The sequence below is a fragment of the Manacus candei genome, unplaced genomic scaffold (genome assembly GCF_025592945.1).
Source record: "Manacus candei isolate 608988 ecotype Guabito, Panama unplaced genomic scaffold, ASM2559294v1 h1tg000069l, whole genome shotgun sequence".
Lineage (NCBI taxonomy): Eukaryota > Metazoa > Chordata > Aves > Passeriformes > Pipridae > Manacus > Manacus candei.
In genome coordinates this window covers 2921565-2941754 of record NW_026138117.1, presented here as the reverse complement: position 1 = coordinate 2941754, position 20190 = coordinate 2921565, and the positions used below count along the sequence as shown (strand labels likewise).

The following is a 20190-nucleotide window of genomic DNA, read 5'->3' as shown; positions in this document are numbered from 1 at the left end:
GTCTCAGCAAAGCTTTTACATATGGATTTCTTGACAGTCTATTATTTCATGGCACTCCTATTTAAATATCTCAGTATTATTTCTTTTCAGTTGAGCTATTATTGGCTGGAAGCTATCTGAACCATTCTTTCAAGCAGCAACCATTGGTAAGACTTTGAACAGGAATTAAGATCTGAGTTTAACATAGAAATGATATGTTTCAATGCTATATGTTGCTACTGTATGATTTGAAATAGATCCATGATTTCATTATACTAATGAAGGAAATCTAAAAAGGGGGGGAGAAGCCTTTATCTGTGATAAATTAGGAGACTGAGAATTTATTTGCTGAGGGGTTGGTCTCCCCTATTTACTTCAAACGGCCCATGGTCCTTCAGCTGTAAATCTCTTGCAGCATAGCTGATGAGAGTTGGAAATTACCTGTTGCTTTCTGCCATATTCAGAATTTGTGTCTTTTTTGTTGTGTCAAAATATATTCACATCATTTGTGAAACAATAAAATATGAAGAAGATTAAATATAACCAATATTGAATAATAGCCATCCAAAAGATAACACCATGTTTTCTGCTACATAAATGGTTCTGTAACTTACATGCCACAGGCCTTTTCCATATGGAGTAAATAAGTAAAAATATAATGAAAAACAAATTTACGCATATTTTCTATGGTTTTCAACCTCTGCTCAATATTTTGGGGACTAAGATTCACACAGAGTGTGCTAGAAAAGCTGCCACACTTTCCATTTCCATATCTGGAAATCGCATTTCTGCAGTACAGCAGGCTTTCTATTAATGGAGACAGTTACACACCCTCATGCAGTAATGTCTAATACTAAACTTTTATCTTTACATGAACTGTAGGGCTTTGTGCTGCTAAATAAAGGAACACGTTTTCCCACACTACAACTTGCTGTAGTTTCAAAGAAACTGTCCCGATTTACACCAGTTGACAGTACATCCTACACAATCTGTGACATCTGAGAGTAGTAACTGAGGTGGTAAATGGTACCACTACAAAAAACTTCCCAAGTTCCAGCAATTTACCTTGTGACATTTACAGAATTTAATACTGTTTATCACTTCTAATCAATATGGGTGGGAAACCATTGTATTTGAAACACAATTATTTTGTGCTTAACTCTCTTCAGGCAAATCTGGGCTCTCTCCATGTGGTAACTGTATAGAAAAATAAGTTTGCAAGAATCCATCTTCTAAGTCACCACAATCAGCTATGTTACAAGCAAAGGGCTTTGCACATCCTAAAACATTTCTTTTGGAGAAGGACTGATTGGCCAGATATGAGCACCCAGTTAATGCAGTTCTGTTTGTTTAGAATTAAGTCAAGTGGGCATAGGTGATGTGGTAATAATGTACAAGCACATCTATCATGTGAGCCAATAATTTTTTTTTGTCTGAATGAGAAGAAAAGAATAATGTCATAGCTGGAGAAATATATGATTTTCCTCAATGACACATATATTAAAAGAAACATGCAACAGATCCATCTTCATAAAAGCAGTGTCCAATGAATTGTGTTTGTTTGTTGCCTCTCTTGGACTGGTTTTCTATTTCCTCCCATTTCCAGATGGGCGTTTTTTGATGCATGGAGGGAAGGGAGAAGAGTGTCTATAACTGCAGTGAGTTTATGCCTTCATTTCTAGAGTGTAAACTGATTGAAGATAACAACTAAATCCATCCTAAGGAATGGAAACGTGAGGCTCCCATCTCACCTTAAAGTGGAGATCCTCTACAAGGGCTTTAAATATGCAGCTCTATTTAGATGCGATGATGATGCAACTTACATAAGTCAGTGCAAAACAAAACAGCATTTATTTTATTCCATATTAGAGAAAAAAAGTGTATACTGAAGGATATTATATGAAATACTCACATGTAACCTCGAAACCTACTTAAGTCGTTGTTTGGCTTCTCACATTCAATGACACTGGTGAACTTCAAAGGGTCAAACTCTGAGTCCTGGAATAATAAAAATGTTAATTACTTAGAGCAAATACTTGCAAATTATATCCAAAATCTCTTTCTTTTCTAGCTTTTGTAATGTTAAAGTCCAGTTTTTTTCCAAAGGCAATCAAAGCAAACACACTGATGACTGGCGCTGAAAACCAAAGGGACCTGAGAAAATATCCCTTACAAGGATGACTTTTGTTCTGCAACTGGAAGATGTGAGTTTCTATAAGCATTAGATAAAAGATGCTGAGCCCAGCAATCAAATGAATTTGGTCTGGAGTAGGAAAATGAAATTTACCTGGGAAAGCTCAAAATTCAATAGCATCATTATACTTCATGTTCAGTGAAGCTACTGAAAATCTAGGACAAATAAGTCAATATACTGCCAATTACGGCAACGCTAATATGAGCTTTTGAAATATTAGCAAGACTTCTTAATTGCTTTATGCCAACAGAGATAAATGAATCTACTACAGTAAATTACACACATATAGCAGAATACCTCTTTCTTAATTATCACTTAAAAACATTCTTGATTGTCTAGCTCATTATTCTGATGCTGGTATTTTTGCTGACTATATAAGTTTACCTGTAGTTAGCACCTTGTTGTGTTTGAGGAAAAACATCATATCAGAGCATAATTACTTTATTTTGTTAAATAAAAATCAAGGTTCTCCTTTCTTTGCCAGATCAAACAAACTATGCAGTGAAAGCAGAGATATCTGATCCTGGTGCTGTGGAGAAGGCTGTCTCCATCAACAAGGACTACCTTTATAAAGCTGCTTTGCATCACAATTAGATAAAAGAACCAATTGTATATTGTCATATTACTAAGCTCTCAACAGTGCTAGCACTTCATATCTTACGTTTCATAATGGTTTTTCTGAGCAGCTGTAGATCCCAACCACTACTTTTTAGAGCACACTTATGAGACTGAGAATCACTAACCAAAGGACAAACACAATCTTATTGCCAGCTTCTCTGAAACACACAGGTGTCTGGTTTTTTGATATTGACTCTACTCAGAAGAGGTGAAAGAAACCAGATTTTAAATTAGAGATAAAAGAAACTAGAGGATATGTCAGAATAACCACTGGCACCCTCCTTCATTTTCCTACCAGTTACACCTGGAAGAACGACAGACTTACAGTATACAGGAGACAATTCGAACCACCCACGCCTGACACTTTTGAAAATCTTTTCTGTATTTTCAAGAAACAAAAGATGATAAAGAGAACTGTGAAGATGGGTTGTCACTTAGAGACAGCTACAGCCCACTGGAGGAAAGAAAAACTTTTACATGCAGAATTCTGCTTGTAAACAAGGAAGAAAAAAAAAGGAGTAAAACCAAAAGACAGCTTTGAGCAAAGACTGCTATGCCGAGAATCAGACTCCCCAAATTATGTCAAGGCTGACAGCCAAGTACCTGAGCCATTGCAAGAAATCCAGATGATCTTCTCAGAACTAAATACTATTGGTATTTCAGCTCATTAGCTGTATCTCCTGGTCAGCCTTAAACTTCTCTAGGTGACTGAAGTTTGATGCCGAGAATGCTTGGAAGTACCTAGTTCTATAGAGATACCTAAGACATAATTAGGCTGTAGAACGGGGCAGGTATTGTAAAGCCACACATTCACACCCCTTTTGACCCTTGTTCCTTACCTGCTCACTTCAGACAGACACAGACACCAGCAGTCACAAGGAAGCAACCACTGCTTAGAACAGACATCACAGAGCTTTCAGGCTTTGACATCTGAAATCTGCTACTACAGCTCCTAACTTTACACACTCCAGCAGTCACAGGTTCATGTTACAGAGACACTATACTAGCAGCCAGGGTTATCTGGCAGCTGGCTTTGCCTGAGCTTGTTGGAGAAGGTGAAGTTTTCCCAAGTCACATCAAAGCTTGCTGTGCTGGGAAAGCCTGTTTTCTCTACATAAGGCCTGCTCTGCTCTTCCAGAAGACTATCTTTTCCTTCCTTGCTCCAATATGTTCCTTGGTAGAAAAAAAATGGTACAGAAAAAAATAACCTACAACTATTCACCACTGTAGCTTAAACTGCATTTGTAAGTTGGAGGGAAAAGACTGGAATAGGAATCATTTCTTGTCTTTTTATTATAACATACTATATATATTACATTTAATTTAGCACAAAATTTCATTCAGTGGTCTTAAAAAAAGAAAAGAAAGAAATTTTAACATCTTTGATGAATGCCCTGAGGGAATCCTAGACACCTAATAATAAAACGTAATGTAATCAAATGCAGGCTTTGTATGGCTGCTGAACTCAGCAGAGAGAGCATGTTTTCAGTGCAGTACAGACACATTAACTTCTAGAGTAACTGGAAGCTTGCAGACTGGATTCCCTTTCTGCTAAGAAAACTTGCCAGCAAGGCCAGTTATTTAACAAAAAAAAAAAAAGGTACTTAAAATCTAGAGGCTTCTAAAGTCTTCACAAAAAAAGAAAGATCTTGTAAAGATCAGAGAGGACTAAGCGTACCCAACTTACCCATCACTACTATGGAATATATTGTCTTTCTCCCTCCTTTGTTGAATTCTTTTAATTTATTACTCAGCTTTGGAACTAAAAGTACTTTATCACTAAATCTAACTGTCTGTATATTTGTATTATGTTACACTTAACTTGACATACGTGATTATGGACTTTAACCAGACAATATCTGGGAGGAAAGAAAATCTAATTAGAATAGTAGTTTACATAAGGAAACAAAGCTGAAGAATTCTGATTTATGGCAAAAGCTCTTTGGTTTATTAATAAATCACTCCATCTCTCCATCTCTTCCCTGTGAAACAGAAGGGTAGATCTACACTGTATATTACAGCTGATGACACTGTTTTGATGTGAAAATGCTTTTTGGTATATGAAAGAACAAATATGTTAAATACAGCCTGTATGTGACTGCTTTTAGTGGCTAGAAAGAAGCACAAAGTTAATGCAAGATTTCACAACGATCAAGGTTATGTTCCTTTTTATGCTGCTACCTACACTTTGGCAGCAATTGAAACATAAACTGTAATGATGTTCTCTCTCATAACATAGAAGTTAAAGCCAAAAGTGTTTTTTCACAGTGCACAAATCACTATTTGTGCTATTTTCTTTGTAAAAGTCCATGAAAAGAAATTATCCCCCACTGCTTTTAATTTTTCTCTTACGCTGAATTTCTGCATCACTGTTAAGACACAAAAAACAAGATCAAAATATGGTCAAACATTGAACTTCTCCAGATCTTTGTGTACTACTTATCTGGTATGCCTTATTTTCCTTATCTTACTTCCCACTTAGAGAACTACTGGGCATTAAAGCCATTTCAGTCTCAAGAGGGATGAAAAGCTCCATGCCTAGATAGACTGCAATCTGAAATGAGGCTTTCCAGTGCCTAATTTCCCTGAAATCTTGACTTATGTGCTATTCTCATTGTCTCCCTGTGCACACTAACAAGGCCAGGTCATTCACAAAAAGCAGCTGAAGGTATTTTTTTTATTTTCTGAAAGTAGGTGTCATATTTATTATTTGGTACCTCAGCAGGTGTCCCAAACTTGTGCCTTGTACACCACTGATCTGAACAACTTACTTTCTGGTTGATACAAACCTGGGAGAGATTCAAACATTGAGTATTTTATGTACTCAGGGATTCTGTAGAATGTATTTCATTTCTTCAGGATGCCTCTTGCAAGGAAAACATTTAACATCCTATCCATAAATCCTACTTCTTCTACTTAAAACTTAGGGAAACTCATTTTTAGTCTAAGTGGAATAATGGAAAAGTTTATTTTCCTTACATAAGCAGACTTAGTCAAAAGCAAAAAGCTGCTAAATATCGATTCCTTCAAAACTGAATTTCAAATTAAAGTTAAATTGCAGATGCAAAGGGTTTTGTGGTTAGGCTTTTAAGAATGCTCCAGCTATTAAATCTGATGAAGAGTTCCATTTAAAACAGTATCTTGAGCTGTGTCATAGATCCTAAAAAGGCAAAGTGTTGAGGAGAAGAAAATGTTACAATGCTTCTACAGAGTAGGGAATCAACAGGTAGACAGATGAAGAGACTATAAAGATTTGTCACAGAAAAAGCAGACTGAATTTAGCTCTCTCCAGCATGACTTTGTAGCTTCAGCCGTAAAATCATTCTGAATCTCTACAGTGAAATGCCAACCTTTTCGATTCTGCTGGCAACCTCACAAAACTGTCATAGCTCAAGGAGCAAAGCATGCTGCTCTGCCAGATGAGTTTGACAATTACACAATGTTCAAACAACATATTTCCCTTCATTAAATGCCTGTTGTATGAGTGATTTAATAGTCTGCTAGTGATATTAATAATGCATAGTTATTAAAATGTTTTCCTTTATGCATCTGCCCTACTTTACTTCTGCAAAAACCTGACTTTGATGTTCGGTCCTTCCTTCCAATAGGACAGCAATGAGTAAATACCCAGGACACCCTTGGGTGACAGTTACCCACTTATCCCATTCTGTTTCCTGGCTATGTTGGGTATCTTATCCAGACTTCTCCCTGCAGTACAATTGCTGATGAGGGCTCTGGGATTTGTTTTGGCATGTATGCCTGGAGGAAACAAAAAGGGAGAAATGGAGTCATGGAGACAACTCAAAGAAAATATTTAATAGACAGAAATCTGCCTCAGCCAGAAAAATAGCTTTTCCAGCTTAAAAGCTTTTAAGTGCACTAAGAACTCATGCTCCTAATGCATTGGTTCATCCTATTACTGCTTTATATAGCAGTACCCTGCATTTACCATATAAAATTAATCTGACCTTTTATTAATGTGCAACTGGGATTACATACTGATGTTATGTATCCAAAGCATACAGACTGTTTATATACTAAAAGAGTGAAATGTTTTAAATGTCTAAACTGCATTAGTCTCTCTGGTACAATTTATCTGTGCCACTAATTCACAAGAAAAGGAAGAAACAGTTTGATCTATGCTGTTTAGGAACTAAGAATATCCATCTGTACAACAGAATTTAATAGTTTTGTTTTCCACACTGACAGCTACTACTACAATTGGATTTCTTTTTTTTTTTTAGTATTGTTTGTTTAAAAGTAACTCATGTTCAGTATTCATTGGAATATTAGATCTCATGTTCAGTAAACACTGGAACACCTGAGCAAGTCAAATACATATTAGGGGGCTGATCTTCCTCTGGCTGACCTAAGTTTTCCCCTTTGTAGAAAATAATATGAAGGAATAATGCAATATCCAGCCTGCGGGAGAGAAAATGTTGCAAGTGTTGCTTGCAAGGCCTAGAAAGACCTCAATAATTCTATGACAGCCAGCTGAAGAAACTGTTGTTACTCAATCATGGGACAAAAGTATAAAAAAAAAATGTCAACAATGCTGAAAATACACACATGCAAGTTCTAATGTCTCTTGGGATGACGACCACCCTTAGCAACACACCAAAAATTACAGGGGTGTGAATGAATTCATTCATGGACCTTAGTAGTGTTGGAGAGTGGTAAGAGAACAGTGTTTGTCAAGGCTGAAATACAGACCCAGATCTGGACAATTAAGAAAGTGGTATCTGCCTGTTCCAAAAGCCAGTCACTGAAATAAATGAATGGGCTCACACCTTGTAAGAGCCAACCTCAGCATTAGCTCAGCGCTTCAACTAAACCACAAACGAAGCCTCTCAAGGGCTCACAAAACTCTGTGTACAACCCACACTGCTCCTGCAGAGGCTGTTCACTTCATGGTTACAGACAGATATAACTGTTCCAACTCTTCAGTTCTTCCCCCTTTCTGGAGAGATTTCCAGCAGTCTTTCTGCTGCATTTTGTAACTGCTGGATGAAAACGTCACTTGATTAGTAGCAGAAGCATCGCACACTCATTTTAAAGGAGAAGGACAACAGCTCAGATCAGCTTCTGAATATACCTTGCCCTACTCCTGCTCTGGTCCAGGCTGCTGGCCAGTCTGACTTCTTGTGGGATGAAGTTCTGCCAGAAGAAATGGCGGTGGGAAGGACTAAGACTCTTCAACCAGAAGAGGAAATGTTAAGCACTGCTCTTACATCATTCTACAAATCAAACCCAAAACATCAGAGTCCTGAAAGGAGAGAGATTGTTTGGTAATGCAGGGGTTTCCTTATGAATGGTAAAATCTAAAAGTAGCAGCTGTAGTGTCAGGATGCAGTTAAACAGACCAAAGCTTGATGAGCCCACCTCAACCTGAAGACAGGATATCTAGATGAAAGCATCTTTACCTTGCAAGTTATTATGTTTAAGAAACACCTCTAGGATGTGAAGGAAACCTGTAACATACAGCAATTGCCTAAGGAACTGAGAGACTTCAGGTCCTGGCAATGGCAGGGGAGCGCAGAGGGAAAGAAGCAGTCCTAATGAAAAGACACCTTTTATTCCACATACTACAAGGCAGCATTTATATCGGCACTATCACAGTTTTTTCAGCCTTTCCACAGGCATTTCCAGTTGAGAAGGCGTTATAACCAAGTCAAAACTCCCCAAGTTGGACACTGGCATGATGTCTTCACTTGGATTTGTATTTTGTTTCAACATTCACCATCACATGCCTGCCCTACTGCAAACACGGCAAGAAGAGTGCACCTTCTCCACTTAATCCCAGCTGTTTCTGTTCTGTCCTCTTAGCCCTGTGGAGAGAGTGGAGGAAAGATTAAGTGCAGTGTGAAGATTAAGTCAGTCTGAAGGCAACAGGGCTGTGGTTGCCATGTACAGTACATGGGGGAAGTTGGGATGTCTGCAGAATACTTTGGCTAAAAGCTTCCCCTCTGAACTATTTTCATCTTCTATCTATTCTACTGAACAAGTTCCTTTTCAATCAACATGCTAAAGTCATGGGTAGCAAAGTGGAGTACACCTTTTCAAGGAATTCAAGAGTGACTTTTTTTCAGATACCAGCTGATTGCATGTATTTTATGAAGAGAAATTCACAATGGCCTTGCCAGTTCCAAAACTGGGAAATGAGCTGAGGGGAATGAAAATGTATCACTGTGGTAGAGGTGAGGTTCACTTCCCAGTTCAGCACTCTAGTCAGCCTCACATTTCAGGCACACACAATGGTTACAAAGTTCCTGCATAGTCTTGCCTTCAGTAGTCTATATGCTTTGTTCAGGTAAGTGTGGACGTAAGACATACATGAATATGACCTGTTCAATCAGAGCACAGCAGAACAAAGGAGTCTATTATTCTTGTTCAGGTTTTCCTCACAAATTATTCTCTGGGTATATGTCATCTACTTGGGACTTCTGCAAGGATTTTGATATGTTCCTCCACAACATTCTTGCCACTAAATCTGAGAGACACAGGTTTAATGGATGGTCTCATAGATGGATAAGGAATTTGCTGGATGGCCCTGTCCAATGAGGTGTAGTCAATGCTTTGATGTCCAAGAGGAAACCAGTGAGTGGTGTCCGTCAAGGGTTTGTACTGGGGACCACCGGACATCAGTGACATAGACAGTGGGACTGAATGCATTCCCAGCAAGCTTGCAGATGACACCAAGCTGTGTGGTGTGTTTGGCACACTGGAGGGAAGCGATGCCACCCAGAGAGACCTTGACAGGCTTGAAAGGTGGGCCTGTGCAAACCTCATGAAGTTCAACAAGGCTATGGGGAAGGTCCTGCACGTGGGTCAAGGCAACTTCCAGTATCAATACAGGCCGGGGGATGAATGGATTGACAGCAGCCCTGGGGATTAGGATTGGGGATACTAATGGATGAAAAACTGAACATGAGCTGACAATGTGTGCTGGCAACCCAGAAAACCAGCTGTATCCTGGGTTGCATCAAAAAAAGCGTGGCCAGGAGGTTGAGGGAGGTGATTCTGCCCCTCTACTCCACTCTTGTGAGACCCCACCTGGAGTACTGTATCCAGCTCTGCTATAAGTAAGACATGTAACTGGTAAGAGTGGATCCAGAGGAGGGCCACAAAAATGATATGAGGGCTGGAACACTTCTCCTACGAAAAAAGAAGCATAACCACTACAGTTCTGTGTGGAGAACAGTCCAGTGTCCAGTCATGCACGTACAGGATAACCACAGTTCGCTCTTTCATGAGCACATACACATAATGTGAAGTATCTGACCATCACAGAGTCATAGCAGAGCTTGAAAGTATGAACCCAAGTATAACCAATGAATGCAAATTTTCATGTTTTATTGAAATAAGTTTTGAGACATACAGCCAGCCACTTCCCATGTAATTTTAATGCAAATTTGTACTGACCTCTGTGGTCTTATCAGTACTAAACTGTGTAAAAGACTTGGAGGGTAGCAGCAGGTGGAGAAAAGAGAAGTGGGATGAGGGTTCATATTGTTGATGCTGAAATAAATAGAGGAGTTCCTCATATCATTGCTCTGCCTTTTCTGGCAGAAAAGCAGACCCCTTCTCCACCTCAGTACTTTCAAAGGAAAGTGAGACCATACTATTATAGCTGGAGTTACATGTGGTTTAATACTGTGAACCCTTCTGCTCTGGAAAAAAAGGTCTTTCCATCCTTTTCTAACTACTGATACTGTCACCTGGGATGGTGGTATCAGAGGGAAGTGTAATATGATGTATTTCCAGCTCAAAATCCCGGTCCTAAAATCAGGGAGTTCTCAGTGTCATATTAGAAAATCTCATTTCCAAGAACATATTCCAAATATTTCCTATTCTCAGGCATATGTATGGCTAAGGAATAAACAGTTCTAGAAATAAGCTTTTGTTCAGTAAAACTGAATTAGGCTACATCAGAAAAGTCAAGACAAAAAAAAATTGGAAAATTTCTTCTTAACTTGCTTTAAATGTAGATGTTTACTTTTCTATAACAGGAAAGCCATATAGCATTTTATACTCTCTATGGACCTGAAATGCTCTCTTGTTTTCTAATGCTTTTTCAAAGAAACAGCAGAATGAAGAAATGCTGAGCTATTGATATACAGAATGAAATATCCTGCCTCTCTAGAGGTCAGATGCAGCATAAGCACTGGCATAATGCATTTCCTTACATGGATTTACCACTGTTCCACCAGTGCTGGAAGGATTACTCTAGGGATGAGAGGTCCTTCACAACCATGACACTCAAACTTAGATTCATCAATTTTGCCCCTTTAACCTATATTTAAACACAAAACTAAACGACCAATGGCAATGGTAGAAGTACTCCAGCACTCTTCAGAACTGGACTCTCTCTCTGCCCTCCCCCTCTTCCCCCAATGCTTAGATTATTCTATCCAAAATTTTCGCTTACAGTTATTCAAATTCTTTGTCCCTCTAATGGTGCTCTCTCGAAACTCAAACTTGTGGCCTGGACACCTGCACAATGGAAACTAGAAAGAGATGTTAACCTTGCTCAAGGCTGACCAAAGAGGAAGTGAACCATCATTCTTGAGTTTTTATTTCCCCATCCCTTCCAGTGCGAGACTACTGACTAAATGGCATGGAGTGAAAAACTGTTCTCAGCCTTCCTTTAGGACTTTTAGTTCACAAAAAGTTTGCCACAGCACTGATTTCGGTCCTACTCTGCATCAGGTTGTTCTGCATGCATCTGTTATACATTTGTTTCTCTGTTAAAGAGGCAGTATTACTTCCTCTTTAACTAGACATGCCCATGGTTTCCACACAAGTCATCTCTGAACACAATACTATCCAATAAAAGATATAACAATATAGGTGTAGAGATTTTCATAGGAATTCACCCCTCATCAAAGAAACAAATGTTCAAGGCATGACCTCAAACAAAAGACCTTCATAGGGTGTGATATGCTTGCATTTTGCACTGAGAAACACACGTTTTTACAAGGCTTATCTTCAGCTAAAGTGTAAAACTAAAGAAAAAAAAGTTTTAATTTTATATCCTGGCAGAGCATAGGGAAAATCATTGTTTATTTTTGCTTGTTGGTTTTTTTTTTTTTTTAAACTGTCTTTTCCCTTAGGGAAATCTAATTTTGGCAACATGTGTGGGATGGAGCACTAATCTGCTATTTTAACATGTGCATATCTGGAATTTTCAAGCCACTTTTCATCACCTTATGAACCTTCTCAAAATACTGCAAAAAAGAAAGGCACAAGGAATAACCCCCAAAAGAGAGACAGTGGCTGTTCTTGTGGCCTGATTCTTCCCTGTTAAAGTACTTACAGTCAAAACAACACTGAGTCAAACAACACTGATTAGTTCACATCTACTTGATTATAATAGTGTACTATTCCCAGTAAATTGCAGGGAGATGATAGCCTGAGGGTACTCGTAGGACAGGAAGCAACAGTGAGAGTATAGCTATATCTGCTCTTGTCTTGCTTTAAAAGATCCAATCACACTCTTTGAGATAACAAGCTCATATCAACAGGTAAGTCTAAAACTAGCCTGCCTGGAAGTTGAGCTGGTTTAACTTCAGCTGTTCTCTCAAACTGGGCTAGTTTAGTCAATGCAGACTAATGCACAAGAAATCTTAGATCAGTTTAGACTAAACCAAAATTTGAAAATCACTTTATTTTCTTTTCTTTTTTATTTTAATTTTTCTTTAAGTGAGTAAAAACTGAATGCAAAAGCAATATCTACACTGAGATACCAAGGCTGTCCTGTGAGTTGTTTACATGCAATTAGCATGAATTGCCCTTGCCAAAGTACAGAGCAGCCTGGAGCCACCAACAGTCAGGCTTACAAGGCAGCCCTTCTAGAAAGCAATCTTTGCTTCTCTTCTGGGTCAGCTTCTGCCTAGGACTCATAGGGAAAGAAATAAATGGTATAAATGGCCTAATGCTTAGAACAGGGAGCTGTGGGACTGTTTTCTCTAAGTTCAGCTGTACCCAGTGTATTTCCAGCACAGCGCAGGAACATGTAGGGCTGGAATAAAAGCTGGATCTGTCAATTTAGCCCAACTTCCAGGCTGGGACAGATGAGCAAATATGCCTGCAGTAAGCATAGGTTCTGCGTTTATACATATTCCAAGAGGGTTCACAAACTGACTTGAGAGGAAATGAGACTCATGAGTTATTTTGGTGCTAGTCTGCATGCAAATGAACCCCCCAAACAGGCAGACAACAAATTCAGATGTGCTTTTTAGACAAAGTAAATAAGCAGTCACAGAGTCATTAGCAAGGCCTATCTAAACCTGTTTAATCATGCTACTATAAGCTTGTTTTAAACTAAGTTCTACTCTTGGAAAAAATGAGAGGGAAAAAAAAAATGCATCCCCTATCTTCACCACTTCTGAGAGAGATACATGCACCTCCTCACAGAGGATGGCAGCTGCTACATTTAGCTTAGCTTTCAGCTGAACTGAAGCTTTCCACATAAACATCCAGGACACAGGCACTGGTTAATAAACCATAAGCTGCTCCAGAATCCACAGTGAGTTTTTGTGGATTTTGTTAAAGGCATAGTGAGTAAAAACAGTGGAGCAAGGAAATGTAAATGTTTTTCATGAGTCTAGATTCATACTATCAAAATATCCTAAATCAAGTTTATGAAATCTGAAAGGGAGTTTTGAGCTCTCACAGCCCAAAGTATCTGCTTATCCACTCTCTGAATAGCGGCTGACATGACGTCTCAGATGGCTGGAAAACATTCCATAAGCAATGTGGAGGGTGTGGTGGCACAGCAGCTTGCCGAGTAGCACAGAAAACACATTGATTCCTCCTGCCTACTGTGTCTCCTATTAGACCCAGCACACCAGAAATGGCTGCTGGGACTCGGCAGCAGTGAGACTGGGTTTGAAATTAGAAGGAAACTGGTAGAATACCAAGAAACAGTTGCTTTGTTTTTCTTTTTCCAAGAGATGTTTACTGGTCACTGCTAGCACTCTTAGATCACTCATGGTGAGATTTAGTACAGTGCTTTTCCTTAGCTGCACTTGCCAATGTGTCATGCTGCACACATGGACCTGATTTGTACTTCAGGGTGAAGACGGTGCACTATCCTTTTGGTTTTAAAGACATAGCATTCAGAAATATGTTTCTGACTATTTTAAACATTTCTAACACATCCTGTTGCTGTAGTAGCAGAATAACAAGAACACAGTATTTAAAGCCTTGGAGGAAAAAATGCCAAGGTCTTTGAAAACTCTCCTGTTTACTTTTTTCTTTTTTAACCTACTCACTGAGTGATTTTCTTTTTTCTTGACTGACTATTTTGAGTGTACAACAACAAGGTATAGATTCAAACTGGTGTCTTCAGGCATGGAAGCCACAGAGGAATATATCAAGCAGTCTTCTCACTGCTTGTGTACTGATACAGTATAGAATCATGTACAGAAAATACAGATTTATGTCAGACATATCCCATTCGTTAACAAACATACAAAGCTAACAAGCAGTGTGTTCCCAGTCTACCATAAATTACTCAGACAATTCAAAGCAGTACTAAAATAAACAATATTTCTGGTCACTTGCACTATAAAGGAAAGCAGTTTCTTGGAATTCACAAGCCCACAAATGCTGATCTTGGATCTTCTGAGCATATGTTTAAAGTAAAATAATGCCTCCAAAGCATTGGAGACGAGGATACAGAAAAGCTTCTATAATTGCTTATTGCTTCTTCAAGAGTCAGGCTAAAAAGATAGCAGAACTGTACTTTTGTGAACACAGATTTGGAAGGGAGAAGCCGTAAAACCGTTTACTCTCTGAGACTATGGACCTTATATGCTGTTGATTCTGAAAAGAGACACACAGAGATTCTTCAGAGGATGCTGGCAGAACAGTGGCCCTTCCAGAGGGCAGCTGTACCCAACATAACAGCACTGGGCTTGCTGGCCTTTGGAGAGGGCATTTAGAGAAAATGCTGTGGTTGCAAGAAAACCGTGCAGAGCACACCCCATTTCAGTGACCCCAAATTGGCTACCAGGCTCTCTATGAGAGCTCGGTGCAGACCTGTGGGACTGTAAATTGCATGAGTGCACACAGGGCAGGAACAGAATCAGAAAAGCATACAAGTAGCTTAAAACAACGGTTCCTACTCCCACCCCCACTCCATTCCCATGCCCAGCAGAATTACTGGTATAGAAATAGCTATCCTTTGTTGACCTGCTTCACTGGCATGTGTTCAGAAGTTATCAGTTAGCTCATATACAAAGCACAGACAGGCCAAGCTTTGTAAAAGTTTCTTTTAAATACTTAAGATACTGCTACAGAGACAGTATTCAAAGACAGCTATTGACAGTTGACGTTTTAAGAAGAAGCTTCCAAAAAAATCTATTTCTTGTCCTGTGATAAGCCACATGACAAGACACGTCATTCTGTAAGGGAGGTAGGGAAAGTGTTTAGCAGTGTGGGAAAGAGAGGGCCAGGACTACATAATCTATTTGTTTGTTTTCCTGCTTGAACAACAGGGTTGCAGAATGACACAGAACAAAACAGCTATGAACATGATGGAGAGTTGTTCTGCTGAGCACAATATTAATAAAAAATGTAAAAGCATTCTTGGACAATACATGAACAGGTTGGGATGCGGATCCTGTAAGACATTTGGGAATGAGCTTCTCTGAGGTTTGGCAAAAGGATGGTTAGCACTAGGTGCAAGAAAATTTTATGAGATCTAACAATAAGTTCTCTCTAGTTGTCACAACTTAAGACATATCCAAACAGGAACTACACTTCAATCCAACAGATAGGCATCACCATCCATGCTACTTGGCCATGGTCCTACTATTCATCCAACATTTCCCAAGCAGCTCCCTCAATTTCACTGGTCTCTCAGCAGGGCAGTATTTTCAAGAACGAGTATGAGTCTATCCCCACTAGTATGGAGTGTGAAAGCTAATGCTGCTGCATGAATTAACAGTTTGCATAGACAGGTTTTGCCCAGGACTTTAATGAGGATGGCAAGTATTCTCCTGGATAACTTATGGGGTGCTGTTACAGAGAGGTTCTGTGATGCTGCAGCTGCTGAAGACTTAGTACTTTCAAGTGTGCACTTTGCTACAACTTAGTTGATGCAGGAACCCAGGCTTGGATATTTCCTGCTTTCTCGGCTATTTTAAGAGAGTGGAGGTAGTCACATGTGGTTTTTTTACAGGCTCTCTTTCAATACTTGACTCCTTGAGGACCAGTCCTGTTTTCATTGGAATGAATGAGCATTCTGTCACTGCCCCCAGTTTAATCCCTGAAAATTTACTGTGGACCTCACTGCTATTGTAGCATGGCATCTTGTAATCTGAAATTTATTTAAAAAATTATTTATCCCCATTTTGCGGAGCACACTTCTGAGATAGAAAAGTTCCATAATCATCTTATAATAGAGAGAACTAAGATATGGAAGGACGATGAGCCAGAAATCCAAAGTGTGCCAGGTGTCTACAAAGCTGACTGTAAGTATCTCTATGATAACAGATTTCCTCAGTAAAGCAGGGTATGCTGAGCAAGCCACGCCACGTATACCCTGATGTGCTTGGCACATAAAGTTAGCTATGCTTCCCTAGGCAAGAACTGTCTCCTCAGCCTTCTTCCCCAACAGGACCCAATTCAATCTTTGATAACCTTTAACCTGTTTGAGGAGAAAATAGCACTGCCACTCACTTCCACACAACAGTCCAATGGTTACAGGTCCAGTCAAACTGTACAAAACCTCATCACATATGCCAAAGATGAGATTGCAGGGGTAGTCCCTCCTGGTTTTTCCTACTGTGTCAAAGTATGCATGTAATCACTGGCTGAAGACAAAGAAGTGTCTCCACAACTGATGGCTCAGGCACACATCTAGGCTCCACAGCTCACAGGAGCAGGGGAGTCTGTAGGGTTGGCAGGTGTCCTCTCAGCCTGCCAGCTTCCAGGAATAGAGCTGAGTCACTACATACTGCCAGGAGGCCTGGGATCCCAAGACAGCATAAGGGACTCCTTTGGGCAGCAAGAGTCTTGAAAGCTAATCTTCTGATGATTTGTACTTGGACACATTAATTCCTTTCACCATGTTTACCAACACCTACTGCTACGTGTCCAGTGGTCTTGGATTACAGAAATCCAACCATCTGCTGTGGATGAGTGGAGGACCTGGTGCCTTCCTGGGTCATTGTGAGACAGAGCTGGGACGTGTCCTTACCTTATAACTGTACCTACAAATGCAAAACATGCCTGTGTTCAGTAACCTAGATAAAATCTACAGATTTTGTTCTACGTAATGTACCTGAAGTCACAAAGGAACTCTATATTGGCACAAAACCGTGATACATCTTTGAGCACCTCCCTGATGCCCTATCCACTGGGAGAAATTTCCTCTCAGCGGGAACAGGATGGGATGTTTGAGAAGCAATTCAATTAACTTCTTTGAAACAATCAGAGTTTTTGAAACATTTGGCTTGCAGCTGATTAAGCTTCTTGCCATGTTGGTAGCTGTCATGTCATGTCTAAATTCTATGTGGAAATCACTGAAGATTAAACAAGTCTTTATCTCATGTTTTTACAAGCTATTCAGAGAAAGGATCTACCTACCATAAAGAATTATTTGGAAGGCACACTGACTTTTTTTCTCTTGGTTGGATTTTAACTTCATTAATGCTGATCTACCTCAGTACAAAATCTCTCAAATGAGAAGAGCTACTAGGAAAAAGATGTAGTGGAATTCTAAAAAATATTTTTTTTTTCTGACAAATACAGGAAACTGGAGTTAGTTGGTAAGAATGACGGGAGAGGAGTGCACACAAATAAATAGTATTTCAGTAACACCATTAAAGCAAGTAAAACTTCAGGTAATTTCCTCTAATTCTGCTGACAGTAACTGACCTGGATTATGTTTTGTTTCAAAATAGTACTGTTGGGCAGAGATAAGCACAGTGAGAGAGCAGTAAAACAGTTTTTGAACACAGACAACTCCAGAATGCATGCTCGCTGTCCCTTTAAATCTTGCAAGCTTTAATGCTCCAAGTGCTGGAGGGATATTCTGCAACACAGTTTCAGGCAAATTCCTAATTGAAACTGATCTGGTTTACAGGCAGGAAAAGTGTTTATTTATATTTAAGTATCTTCTCCTTGGGCAGTTAAAATGTGTTTTCAAGAATCAAGCTACAATAGAAGCCATTAAAAACCCCCAACATTTTCCAACCACACACAATTGCCCCAAATAATTCTTATTCAGATTCAGGGAAAAATTATGGTAAAACTTCTGATACTATGATGAGGTCAGTTGTTGGCAAGTGCTCTCATTTTAATGACAACCATAACAGTAATTCATTAGCACTACTAGAACAATCAGATTTAGCTGGTGTGGAGTGTATTGGTAAACAGCTACTTACTGTTTACCAATTCTTATCCTAAATGATGACTTACCAGCTCTAAGAACCTCCTCACCACCTGTCTTTGTTTTAAGTTAGTTTCACCATCCAGGTTAGCTGTTTCTATATGGCACAGCCCATCGGGATCACTCGAGGAGAGCAGCAATATGTCAGCAGGTATAATTTCATTACAGCGAAGCTGTACAAAGTCTCCGACTTTCACTTCTTTCCAGTATCTGCTTATATATTTCTTCTCATTTCTGAAAAAAAAGAGGACATTTACAGGACACATAAATCAAAAAAAATGCACAGACTGAGATGCTTCTGATAGATCTGGTTTGATTTGTATCAGGAGTACAGCGCCTTTGGAAGATTCTCAGGAACTCTCCAATCACTCTGGGAAAAGCCAATGCAGAGTGCCAGGAGGTCACTTCCCAATGACTCAGAACCAGGTCTGAGCTACCAAGACACTCTTTTAAGACCCAGAGGACATGCTGAGGTTAGACTTGACTAAGCAGGATAAACAGGAGCTTCACATATTCTCCTTTCCCTCCCTCCATGCTCTGAGTCACCCATCTGATCCCGTAAAGGGGAGGGAGCCATTGTCCATAATGTGTGGAGTCACTTTTATGGCAAGGGGGGGATATGAGAACAGGTCTGGGTGCAGAACACCTGCTTGACTCCTGAATGTCCTCCATCATGTGCCACCCTCTGATGCACCCTCAGACAGTTTCCACTTATTCCTTCTTACAACAGGGACAAACTCTGTATAGTGCTGCACATGATATCTGGACAAAGTTCCTAACTGAGAGAAATTTGCACTGTTCATCACTAAATGTAGAATTACAAGGACATGTCATGTGTGAAAATGCAGTCCCAGTTGCTCTTTTGAGAAAGGACACTGTCATTTCTTTAAAGTATTTCTGCTGTATTTCCATTCTAGCCTTAATGCTGTCTGTTACATAACTAATTTTTGCTTAGTTACCCTGAACCTTTCATTTTGGAAAAGAACCACTAAACCTCTCTAGTTTTAAAGGTCATGCTAGTTTGCTGCTTCTTTTATTTTTTAACTTTTTCTTGAGAGCCAGGGGAAAAAGGAACAGGTGATTGCTTAATTAATTTTAGCTAAAATTTCAGGTTTTAGTTTTATGGCACGCACAGACTCACCTGTTTTCTTGGCATTTGTGGAAATTGCTTTATTCTGTTGTGCTTTTGAAAGAAATTAATTTCAAAACAGCCACAATACTGACTTGGCAAAACACCTCCCGAAAATGGGAAGCTGCTATTCTAACACTTTTTTAAGCTCTCAGAAGGCCTTTGGCCGTGTGAGCAACAAGATGGTTGTCACTGCCACTGTCACCAGAGATGATCTCCTGGGATAGCACTTTCAGGGGAGATCTCATCACTCCCTACAACTACCTGAAAGGAGGTTGTAGCCAGGTGGGCGTTGGTCTCCTCCCAGGCAACCAGCAGTAGGACAAAAGGGCATGGTCTTAAGCTGTGCCAGGGGAGGTTTAGGTTGGATATTAGGAAGGAATTTTGTACAGAGAGAGTAATCAGACATTGTCATGGGCTGCCCAGGGAGGTGGTGGATTCACTGTCCCTAGAGGTTTTTAAGATGAGACTGGATGTAGCACTTAGTGCCATGGTCTAGCAACCACAACAAGGATCAAGGGTTGGTCTTTTCCAACCCAGTTGATTCTATGATTCTGTGATTTTAACTGGCAGAATGGGTTTCCGAGGGAGGGTTAGGAGTGGTGGCAGCTATTTTGTTTTTTAAAGTATATTATTTTAAAATACATCACTTTCAGTAGTAATATGAATAGATTTGTAACCAAGTGGAAACAAGGAAGTCCTAACAATGTTGTTTGGAGGTACTGATAGTCATGCCTTCGCTGGTGTTACAGGAATTAGTAACTTAATTGCCATTTATTCACATATTTAGCCCAAATCCTGAACAATAAAGGGTCAGGTAGCATAACAAGGATGTATCAGATCAGGTTTTTACCTCCCAGAATTTTT

The 20190-nt window shown here is 39.6% G+C and overlaps 1 protein-coding gene across 2 annotated transcripts in view; it reads right to left on the bottom strand.

Moving 5' to 3' along the window:
• Positions 1 to 20190, bottom strand: part of ATP10A (ATPase phospholipid transporting 10A (putative)) — a 110912-nt gene that overhangs the window by 48500 nt on the left and 42222 nt on the right. For both annotated transcript variants that reach the window (XR_007907641.1, XM_051806897.1), the window contains exons 2-3: positions 18224 to 18428; positions 1892 to 1977 (exon numbers count right to left, since the gene is read on the bottom strand). Coding sequence is in view for 1 of the 2 variants with exons in the window: in XM_051806897.1 (XP_051662857.1) it covers positions 1892 to 1977; positions 18224 to 18428 (291 nt within the window). In the remaining variant the exon portion in view is untranslated. The remainder of the gene's footprint in view (positions 1 to 1891; positions 1978 to 18223; positions 18429 to 20190) is intronic.